Below are 12,203 nucleotides of genomic sequence, written 5' to 3'. Positions count from 1 at the left end.
GATCATGGCGGATAGCAAAGATGACGAACTTGAGAAAAGTGAAGATGAATCTTTAGATCCAATTTATTTAGGAGGTGTGAATCCAAATGCCTTGCAAATGGGGTGATATGTTCTTGTAGAATTTAAAATAGAGAAGGCTCCCAATCCTGTATTATATGTGGCTCAAGTTGAGGAAACATTTACTACAGATGAAGAGGTGATGGTTAACTTTTTAAGTTAAACTAATAAATTCAACAACAAATTTGTTCATCCGTAAGTCCCTGACTCCCACCCTATTTCTCCACTTGATATTATTATATTTATCCATTCTTTCAAAGTCATCTTCGAAAGGAACAACACTTCGTAGGTTACCAAGGACAGCATAATATTTGCTGTCGAGTTTGGAGATCTTGATATTCGCTAAAAGATCGAAGATATTTTTTCACAAACATGTTTGAAACATTGCATTTCTATATAGTGTGCTGCTGACTGTTAACATCATTTTCGTTATTTGAGTTTGTTATTATTGTAATAAAACCAAAAGACAAGTTTCAACAGCAAAATTTGTGTGCATTCTTACCCTAACCCATATCACTCCAAGGTGTCCCACTTCTCCTAACGACGTGTCCCAGTTCTCCTGCACGTGTCCCATATATACCCATTTGACTCACTGCTTTCAAATTCAAACCATTCATTTTTCTTTAAACCTATGATTTCATGCAATCCAAGATTGATGAAGGGCATCAAACTCCACAAAATATAAGCGCTACTAATAAAATCTCGGGAAGCAAAAAATCGTAATTTGCGTTTTTCTGAACCCTTAAAATTTTGTCTCACTTATCCCCAGTCTCCCCTACTGAGTAGGCTCAGCACTCATTAAAAAAAGCGACAAACACGAGCATAAAAAGTTGTTGCAACGTCACGTGACTGTAGTTAAACGAGTGACTATAGAATGGAAAAAATGGATGCAGTTTTGACGTCTTGCCCAGGACGGTAAGCTACTGTATGAAAAATAGCGGCAAACGCAGGCTGAAGCGGTGCACGAGACTGCTGTGATGTAGGTGACATACCGAGATAAAATCGGTAGGCTGACAAGCGAGTTTGCAGCATATGAAACAATACAGTAAGTGTAGGTAGCGTATGACATACAAGATGGCGTTTGCTTATACAGTAGAACTCGGTTAATCCGGATTCGATTTGACCGGCGATTCCATCCGGATTAGGCGAAGATCCGGATTAACCGATGACGGTTCTATCAAGCCTGACGTTACCTAGATAGAAGGGTATGGGTAAAAATCACCGAAATTGAACGCATTAGTGTGGTCATCTGCCAATTCCGAGACGCGCGATCACCATATTAGCGATAGAATTCTTTTGAAAAGCAGTATGCATGTAAAACGAATGTATTTGTAGACTCTGCGTCTAACGCAAGAACATACTGGCAAAAATATCTTCAGACATGCGTGTCGGAATAATCTGTAGTGACTCAAAACTTTTGAAAACAGTTAAGGAAGACGAGTTTCTTTGGAAAACTCACAAAAATTAAACAAAGTCTTCTATTGGAAAAACATCACCGACATACCGCCGAAAATTCCACCTACATCTTTTCAAGTTACAGTACGAGTTTGGGCATTTGCGCACGAATTTTGCGTTAGGAGGGATTACTGTTCATGAAAAGAAGAAATCCGCAATAATTTATTGCGTCACATTAACGGAACAATAGATAAGAAATTTCTCGCAATAAGCCACGTTACGTTTTAGCATAAAATGGCAAAACTGTCGGAAAATCCGGATAAAGCGATAGAGAAAGTGCAACTTTTGTCCGGAATAGGCGAAGATCCGGATTAAATAATCCGGATAATCCGAAGCTGTTTCTCAAGAAAAAGATTACAAATCATTTGTACTTCCAGTTTCATCCGGATTAGGCGAAGATCCGGATTAACCGAATCCGGATTAACCGAGTTCTACTGCATAAACACAGAAATATTTGCGCTGGCAGTTGACCAGAGCGCAGTGAGACATCATGACGTAGTTAGTTGACATTACAGATATTTAAAAAAAGTTTTGCATGCAGTGGTTTCTATAGCAACCACAAGGATAAGGTACCATGGAATAGAAGTTAGTTATAAGTGGTTGAAAACGATTAATGTAGCAGCAAGCTACTAGATGATTACTGTACAGATACTTAAAAAAAATTTTTGTATGCAGTGGTTTCTATAGCAACCACAAGAATAAGGTACCATGGAATAAAAGATATAAATGGTTAAAAATGATTAATATAGGCTGCAGTAGGCTGCTAGATGATTAGAGATATTTTAAAAAAAAAATTTTGCATGCAGTGGTTTCTGTTGCAACTATAAGGATAAGGTACCTTGAGAATAGAAGTTAGAAACTATGCATATAGACTACAGTAGGAGATAATTACAAAAGGTTAAAAAAATTTTAGCATGCGGTGGTTTGTATGGCAACCACAAGGATAAGGTACATAAAAATAGAAGTTAAAAACTATGCATTTTGACTACAGTAGGAGGTAATTAAAGAAGTTAAAATTTTTTTTGCAAAAACGTGGTACATTACCAGGTGGCGTTGATGTCTTTGTTTCAGGTCGTGAGTTCTGAAAATTTACTCGGAGGCACCATTGTAACATTCCTGGGATTGCCGGTTGAATGCTTCTGACTAAGGGTGGCTGACAAGTGACAACGACACTAGATTGTTGAGATCAGGAAGTACATCTTGTATTACGCCACGTGTTGAAGCGATCAAGGCGGATTAAGAAACGTCACGTCATTTCATCAGAAGTGTGTCAATTGAAAAAGGGAAGAAGATTACCACACCAGTCTGTTTTATAGGCGAAATCAGTCACCCTTGGCGAGTGCTGCCAGACGCAATGCTAAAAATATTTAAACTTGAAAGTAGGCAAAACAGTACAGAATTATGAGAACGTTGGACTGCACCGCAGAATACCGGCTGGTGACGAATGTAAGACAGCAGTCGGTACATGGTCTTCGCGAGGCTTAACATTATTGGGGAAAAAAACAATCACTAAAAGTTTGTTGACGTCTACGTTGATGTATAAACTTAACGCTCTTCTTGTTTCGATGCCTAAAAAACTTTTGTCTAACATCAACAGAAAACTTTTCCAATTTCTGTGGGGTTCGTCTTGGGAACGAGTAAGTCGCATGACTTTTTGCTGTGATATACATGAAGGAGGCATAGGAATGCCAGACATACAGTCTTACATCTATGCGTTCCAATCTCGATAGATAAGCAAACTGCTCGATGAAGATTATTCTGCTCCTTGGAAAATTGTTGAACAAGCTTTGGTATCCCCAACCATGCTCATGTGTCTAGCAACCAGCACCTTTACTTCAATAAACAAGAAAATCAAAAATATTATACCCTTTCAGTCAACCTCTGGTTGCATGAAGTCTCTGCAAATATTATACTGTCACCACAACGCATCACACGCCGAGACTTTGCATCAGCCCCTATGGTTAAATAAGTCAATAAAACTCAATGGGAAATCTCTGTATAATAAAGAATTAGCTGAGGCGCAAATTCACTTTTTTGGCCAATTGCTAGACCATAACGGACAGTACCAGTCTTACGATGACATATGCTCAGCTTACAACTTGACACCCAGCAACGAAACATTTATTAAATTTATCGAACTCATTTCATCATTAGGCTACCTCCTTCTTAGGATGGAGACAACGGCAATTTAAATCGCCCAAACTACACCACCAACATTACCACACTCACATCCAACCTAAACACAATATGCGAATCAACAAAAACTGCATATCACTTTTACCTTGACAAAGTCAAATTAATTCCTACAAAGCAACAAAACAGATGGCAGCACATTGCTGGAATGAATTGGAACCTGACGCGGTGGGAAAACATTTACAAATCTGTACACTACAGCACGCTAGAGAGCAAACTACGAGCATTCCAAATAAAGTTGAATCTCAGAGCAATGACCAATGACGCGTTGTTTGCGTTTGGTCTGAAGGAGAGCAACCTCTGTACATTTTGCAAAATTGCTACGGAGAATACCTTTCATTTGTTTTGCGAATGTCATGTTGTAAAGAATTATTGGGAAGATGTTTTTTCTTGGATATCAGCAAAACTGAGATACCCTGTTATAGCTAATGACCAGTTGATTCTGTTTGGAACTGTGAATTCTAATTTGTTGAATTGTTTACTTTTATACGCACGATATGTTGTTTATCGATGCAAATATGCCGAAGCTAACTCGACAATTTCCCAGTTTATTCAAACGGTGAAAGAAACTCAGCAATCAGAGCGAGTGATCGCTGTAAAGTCTAAGAATTTGAAAAAACACCAATTGAAATGGAACCACATGACATAGATAGATTGTGAACTAGAACTTGCATGCATCTTGCTGATGTGCTGATGAGTACAATATCTTTGTGTTTGTTATCTGTGTTGTAAAAATAAATAAAAAATTTTTTTGATAGATCTTTGTAGTTTGTAGTTTGTAAGATAATTTCCAATTGTTTTTGGCCTTGTGTATGTGACCATGACATCAGGTTCAAGTTCTTTTTCTTTTTCACTCATTTTCAATAAAGCTGGGAAAGCAGTAGCCCACACAGTCTTGCTGTTTTTCTTTGAAGGTTTTGGTGGCCTAACCGCCTAAGTCTGTCAGTTCAAGTTGAAGCAATTCCAATCATGTCATTTGTCATCGCGATAGGGAATATATTTTCTGTTACTATTTATTATATATTTTCTGTTAGCCTACATCTACTGACAACTGATCCCTGTTACCTTAGCAATTGAGGTTTTAGCTCTCTCGATATGGAACAGGGATCGTTTCAGAACAATACTAGGTCAGAAAGCGACGCAGACTCCGACTCAGCTCAGCAGCAGCCTAGAGCAGTTAGCTACCGTTTGAGCACCTGTGAAATTGCATAACAATGCATATGGACTATTATCTCACAGAAGCTGGCTACGTGCATTTCAAATATCTCAAGTCAGTTTCGTCATTTTAGAATCGTTGTTTGAAAGGTTGGTCGCTTTGCTTGTGCTTACCAACTAGAAGAAATTTCCGTCTTTTATCCAAGTAATGTGTATTGTGGTGACAAGTTTTAGTGGTGTACCGTGTTGTACTCTATTTTCGACAGCCAGTGGCTATTTTTTGCTGAAATACAATTCTTGAAAAAGGACGTTTTCAGAAAAGTATTTTTTTCGTTTCGGTGTCATCGCATACAGACGAACGGATCCGGGAATTTTATGTTACAACTTTCCCACGAAGATATTATGGTTTACCGCTGTGACCATTAAAAATAAAAGACGTGTTGTTGTCAGTTGGGACCGAAGAATTTCAAGCTAAAAATTAAAGACGTCTCATTGTTGGTTCGTGGCAAGAAAGAAAATTAAAGACTATCGATCTGTACTTGAAGATTCAACTGGACGAATCCAAGCAAGTTGTGTGGAACTTTCAATAGCCGAGATTGGAAGACTCCAGAAGGGGTTAGACTTCATATACCCCTACAACTATGGTACTGTGCATTTAAATTCTTTTTTCTATTTTTACGGTCATTGCAGTTAAGTTTATATAACTACTGTAATTGTTTGTGTGTGTGTAATTTAATTTTAGTTGTTAAGCCCGGTATTTCATATGTCTACACTCGGTGTCGACAAGGACTCGACCGCCGTCGACTCGATTGGGTTTAAACCTGATGATGTTCTTTGCGGTCGGGCAGGCCATTCTGGGGAGGGACCCAGTAATGATAAGGCTAAGTTAGTTAGGGAGGCCCGGTATCTTAGAAGGGATGTTTTGACTCAAATTGGAGAACTTTCTGTAGCTCTAGGTTCTTTGGGTGATAAGCGGGAATTTTTAATTTTTAGATCTAGGTCCTCTACTTTGGAAAAGGATTTACGGCATTTCCATGCACTTCTGAGTGAAATTTTTAACTCTGCAATTTTGGTAGAACTTCGTGATAGGGTAGATCTCGAATTTAACTTGTTAAAAAATAACTTTGAACAAAAAGAAAGTGAGTACTCAGATATGTTGGATGCTGACATACATCCTGAGGATAGCGCTTCAAATGTAAGCACTACATAGGATGTCTAGGAGCTCGTCACGGATAGTTGCACAAATTAACCTGCAGCTAAGACGAGAGGAGCTCCAAACCGAAGCGAGAGCTGCTGAGGCTGCCGCGAGAGCTGAGGCAAAAGCTGCTGAGGCCGCCGCGAAAACTTAGGCCGCAGCGAGAGCTGCTGAGTTCGCATTCAAAGACGCCCAGTTGAGGGCTGAACAACGTAAGGAGGTAGCTTTAGCTGAATATCGATCAAAGATGGGCTCCCGGCGTAGCTCTAAGAAGGGTGCTTCTAGGCATCAGAAGGGCTCTAGGCATTCCAAAACTGAACTTCAATCGCGGTTAAATTTACATAACCTTTTCCAGACACCTGTTCAATCCATAAGTGGTCCAGTACAATCCGCATGTTTTCAAGCTGTTTCAGGTAGTCTCGGGGCCGCAGCTAAGGATCTTCCGAAGGCTCTAGAGCCAAGGCCTGCGAATCATGGCCGAACTCTTCCCCCAGAGAGTACAGGTCACGGGGCCGCTATCAGAAGTAATGTTTTGCCTCCATTAAAGTTTTCTGCGCCGCTAGGTTTTGATCGCCCAGCTACACGTAGTTTGAGTGGTTGTGAGAGGCGTATCGCGTCTACTGATTTTAACGTGTGTGAGGATCGTGATCGGGCTGTGCATGTGACTGAGCCCTCTCAGCCCCTTAAGGCAGGGTTTCCCAAAGTGGGGTCCGCGGACCCCTGGGGGTCCGCAAAGACTGCACAGGGGGTCCCTGACGATATGACAAAATGGCGAAAACAGGCTTGACATTGTACGGTACCGTACTTCCATTGTCGCAGATGAATGCCGCCGTGATTTGTAACTAAAATGAATTATTTAATGAATGTTAGGCCGTGTCAATCTTAAATATTTGAAATGAATTAGTACGTCTTGGTAATTGCTCTACCTTAAAAATTGCATTCGGCGTTTATGATGCAACAATTAAACGTACGGTGTATAGCAGTCGGGAATGTTTGCTATATAGCTACAAGGTTAAACTGTTTTTCGGTTAGCTACCTGTAGGTCTATGCAGTCCGAGCATTAAAATAGATAACCCCATAGGTGGTAAGGTTATGAAGTTCTGAAGTTTCAATTTTTGTTCGAATTGGCCTTAGGCCTAGCTTAATAATTCAAAATAAAATAAAAATAATAGATAAAAACATAGAAATAACTCAATGCGAAGGGGCGGTGTTTAGGTATAAGAGTATCAGTAGCGAAGGGACGATAAAATAGTAACGAATCGAAGTTATCAGATAATTCATTTGTGTTAACTTTTAGTAGAATGGCAAAGGTGGCACTGCAGCTGACAACATTTTTTACAAATATATTTCTGCGCAGCTTTTTCTCCGGTACGGTAGTCTACAAAGTCAGTAGGCCTACAACAATTGAGGCTAAGCGATAGCCTGTTGCCAAAGTTTGTGCTGAAATAAATTTGTCAAACATGTACCGGTAGTCAGCTGCAGTGCCACCTCTGCGATTTTTCTAATATCCTGACTGACACGGATATTTTTTTTCCGTTTTTAAATTTTAGTGTTATAGTTCAAATCTTATGGATAAATTTTTGAAGCGAAAGGATAAGTCGAATGATTCGGAATGTGAAGCCCAGCAATCTCAGGATGTTTCATCCCGGAAGACGAAGAGACAAAAAGTTCGAACATACGATGAGGAGTATCTTAAGCTCGGGTTTATTGAATGTCCTTCAGATGTTACTAAGCCTCAGTGTTTAATATGCTACAAAACATTGTCGAATGAATGTATGAAACCAGCCAAGGTAAAGCGGCATTTGATGGCTCAACATCCTGAGCTAGCTGGAAAGCCACAGGCTTTTTTTGACAGAAAGAAGAAAGAATATTTAAAGCAAAAAGAAACTTTTACACAATCTTTGGTGTCGAACGAAAAATTAATGAAAGCATCTTATTTAGTGGCGCTAAGGGTGGCTCGAGCCAAGAAAGCTCACACAATTGCGGAAAATTTAATTCTTCCAGCAGCAATTGACATGTGTGAAGTAGTTTTGGACGGCAAATGTGCAGCCAAGCTTAAAGAAATTCCATTGTCGAACAACACGATTTCAAGAAGAATCGATGAACTTTCGAATGACATAAAAGCACAGCTGCTTGAAAGACTGAATCAAACTAATTTTTCAATCCAATTGGATGAAAGTACGGACATTGCCAGCCAAGCACATCTCTTGGTTTATGTTAGATATTCATGGGGAGACGAAATGATAGAAGATTTCATGTTTTGTCATCAAATGCAATGCAGAACAACCGGTTTAGACGTTTTCAACGTACTTTGTGATTTCTTTTCACAATCAGAACTGTCGTGGGAACGATGTGTGGCTATATGTACCGATGGTGCAGCTTCAATGACCGGCAAGCACTCCGGGGCTGTAGCTCGTATCAGGGAAAAAGTACCGAACATTATACGAACGCACTGCATGATTCATCGCGAAGCGCTTGTTGCGAAACATTTAGGAAAATCTTTGTCTGAAGTCAAAGTTATCAACTGTATCAAAGCTCGCCCACTGCAGTCCCGAATGTTTTCGAAACTTTGCGATGAACTAGGCTCAGAACATTCAAGCCTTTTGCTCCATACGGAAGTTAGATGGCTGTCGCGAGGAAAGATTGTAGAACGCCTGTTTGAACTGCGAGAGGAGGTTTTAATTTTCTTGCGAACGCACAATGCGGACTTAGCTTCACTAGTAGCCGATGAAATTTGGCTTGGGAAACTTGCATATCTGGCAGATATTTTTAACCTTCTCAATCAACTGAACTTGTCACTTCAGGGAAGAGATGCGAACATTTTACTCAGTCAAAACAAAATAACAGCATTCACAAAGAAACTCAACATATGGAAAACGAGAATAAATGAAAATGTTGTGGATATGTTTCCTGTTCTGTGTGACTACGTTGCCAACAAACCTTTAATAAATACAGATTTGATTTTCTCTGACATTCAACAACATTTAGAATTGCTTTCTGTACATTTTACGAAGTACTTTTTAAAAGAGACATATGAGAATTTTGACTGGATTTTAAACCCTTTTGTTGTTACAAAGACTGATCTGTCAGGACGCAAAGAAGAAGAATTGGCTGAATTGTCATCTGACCGAACTTTAATGATTAGTTTCAATCAAAAGCCTCTTGCATCTTTCTGGTTAAGTGTTGAGAACGAATATCCACTGCTCTCACAAAAGGCTACCCAAATGTTATTACCTTTTGCCACTACCTACATGTGTGAGACAGCATTTTCAGCTCTTACAAATATGAAGACAAAATACCGGTCCAGACTTATCGTAGACTCTGAATTGCGAGTTTGCTTGTCACAAATTGCTCCAAGAATTGACAAGTTGTGCAGTAAGAAGCAATCACATCCATCCCATTGATGTTGTCATTTCGATTAATAAACATGATTCAGTGTTACTTATTTTTATTTGTATTAACATTTATCGCTGGTTAGGCGGAAAATTGATGCGACATAAGATTGGGGTCCGCGAAAAAACACTTTGACAAATAGGGGTCCATTGCCCAAAAAGTTTGGGAAACCCTGCCTTAAGGGATATAGCTTGTCTTCTCCCGCTAAATCGAGTTCTCAACAACAGAATTGCTTTTTTGAATACCAAAATAGTAGGACGTTTTTTGATAAGGCGGCCTTGATTGGTTACGATGGTAATGATATGCCATTTATCTTCTTTAAAAATTGTGTTACGGCTTTGATGGCAGCTTCGCCTTTTAAAGTTACAAGCAGCTTGTGTTTGAACAGCTGCTCAAACGATTGCTAATTTGGTTTGCGACACTCCTGGCTTGTCAGAGGAAGACAAGATAGAAATGTCGTTAGATCGCTTATCCCAACGTTTTGGAGTTCGTGAAGGTCTTTTTGCCGAACCGGAAATTAGGAAGTACCGCTATGGTAGCAAATTGACTTCGATCTCTTTTAGTGATTTGAAAGAGTTTAAAAATGAATTGTCGCAGTGTCTGCTTTACGTGCAAGCTTATGGTCAGTGTGATAAATTGAAAGGACGTTTTGTTTTGGATTTGGCTAAGCGACTCCCGTTTGATGCTAAACAACGCTATCTTGACTTTTTAGGTGATCAGTATGGTGGCACTAATGAGCCTACTTTTCACAGTTTGTTCGATTTTGTAGTACGGGAGCAAACGCGCAAGTCAACTGATTTTAGCGTTATGCTAATGGGCGATTCTGGTGAGTCGCAGCATTTTAAAAAGTTTGGCAAAGAAAAATTGCCTTCATGTCCGGTTAGGCAGACGTCGGTAAAACCCTATGATAATGTGATGTCAGGGAGTTCGCAGTACTCGACTGCTGTTGGTGCACCGCGCGGTGGTGAGGCCAGACGTAGAGATCTACCGGCATGTATTTATTGTTCGTCACGTGGTCAAGCTGAACATTAGTTTTTGTCTAATTGTAAAGATTTTTTGCGCTTGACACCTAAAGATCGGAGAGATATTATGGTTAGGGACTGTGTTCATGCAAAAACAACTGTCATAAGTGTGGGCCTAACAACGATAGGAAACACTTTTTCTCTTGTATGATTTTTATGTGACGTCACATGATTCTCTGGATTCGGTTGGCAAAAGATGATGCTTGTGCCAGAGTTCCTTTGCGTAATGTTAAGATTGGAAATGTTAAAGCAGCCTTTGACCGCATTACTGCTGCTCGTGTTTTGAATCCAATGACGGGTAAATCGAAGTTGGTGTATTGTCAGCATGATCCTGGTTCGCAGTTGACGTTTGTTTCGAGTGATTTGGTGTGCGAACTTGGCCTTAAACCGTACGATAAAGCGTCGTTTAAAATGGATACCTGGCTGGTCAGAAAGCTACTTGTGCTGACCTTGTTAAACTCAACATCCAGTCGTTAGAGACGGATGAACTGTTTTGTGGTGTATCCTCGGTGGTTAACCCAGCTTGGCCTGACGATGTTAAGACTTTACCGCATAAGCAGGATTTAAGTGTATTGTATTGTATCCAACACTCAATACGAGGAAGGGACATAATGATGGTGATGAGCAGTTTTGGTTAATTTCGCGAGTAATTGTGACCTAACGTTTTTTCACTGTAGTTTGGTTCAGGGATGAGTCGGTTTGTTGGTTTGTTGGTTTTGTCGGTTTGTTGGTTTTGAATCTTTATCCTCGGACTGACAAAGTCTTGATTAGTTATTCCTGGTAGTTTCGCATACTTGTAGAGGCTCTTGACGCAAGGCCGGTTACCGAGATTGACAGGGTGAAGTTTCCGATTGCTGAAGTGTTGTTGCCGGGGAATTATTCCATCCATTCACTGGGTGCCGCTGACTGGAGAGCAGTCCTGAAATGCGTTGCTCAATCGCACACTCCGAGAGTCGAACCAGCGCCGCATGCCTTGGGCCGGGTGCGTAACCACTGAGCTAACTGGGCGGACTATGAGTCGATTGCAGTGACGTAACTGGAAAGAAAATTTTAGGAGTCGAAAACAACTGTTCGGTGATAACGTCATTCAGCATGGCAATGATATCAAAACGTTGTAATAGTATTAGGAGAAATCGGGGTAGTACGGATCCCCGGGACTACAAGGACCTCACAGGCTAGGGCAAGAGTTAGCTGTAAGGAAAGGTGAAAGAAAAACCTAATGTAAATGGTGTTGGCTGCAAAAGTTAAAGTAAAGACGAAGTTGCTTGTTTTCTAAGTTAATTATAGAGAAATACTTTTTTATTAACCATAAACAACTGGAGTTTTTTCGTTACGAGATTAAAAAAAAAATGTTTTGCGCAAAGCATAGGCCTACTGCTGATACAAACAGGACCCCTCAAAGGGATCAGACGGATGCAGACCTATGAAATCAGTTGATTTGGTAGGCATTCTCACCTCGCCAAAAGGCCCAACGATGGTGTCAGGGCCTGATTAAGGCTAACGGGGGCCCGAGGCACAGCTAAGTTTAGGGGCCCCTATTGGCAATCGCTTAACAACAATCGCTTAACAACTTAAAAATAACAACTGTGCATACACTGGCACAACTTTCACTACCTATGCCTACAGTCAGGGCCTCCAAGAGCCCTGCCGGGCCCTCCAGCGTGACATGTCGCGTGATAGGCTATCTCACAAATGACAAGCAAAATTTGCGGAGCGCGTTCTTACAAAGGATA

General features: G+C 40.3%; 1 protein-coding gene across 1 annotated transcript; it reads left to right on the top strand.

Moving 5' to 3' along the window:
* Positions 1-7,623: 7,623 nt before the first annotated feature.
* Positions 7,624-9,459, top strand: LOC145781745 (protein FAM200B-like). Its single transcript, XM_082593414.1, has 2 exons — positions 7,624-8,730; positions 9,133-9,459. Exons 1-2 carry the CDS (start codon positions 7,624-7,626, stop codon positions 9,457-9,459), a joined length of 1,434 nt encoding a protein of 477 aa, XP_082449540.1.
* The last annotated feature ends 2,744 nt before the right edge of the window (positions 9,460-12,203 follow it).

Source organism: Aplidium turbinatum, chromosome 13 (assembly GCF_918807975.1).
Source record: "Aplidium turbinatum chromosome 13, kaAplTurb1.1, whole genome shotgun sequence".
Lineage (NCBI taxonomy): Eukaryota > Metazoa > Chordata > Ascidiacea > Aplousobranchia > Polyclinidae > Aplidium > Aplidium turbinatum.
This window is presented reverse-complemented; position numbering and strand designations above follow the sequence as displayed.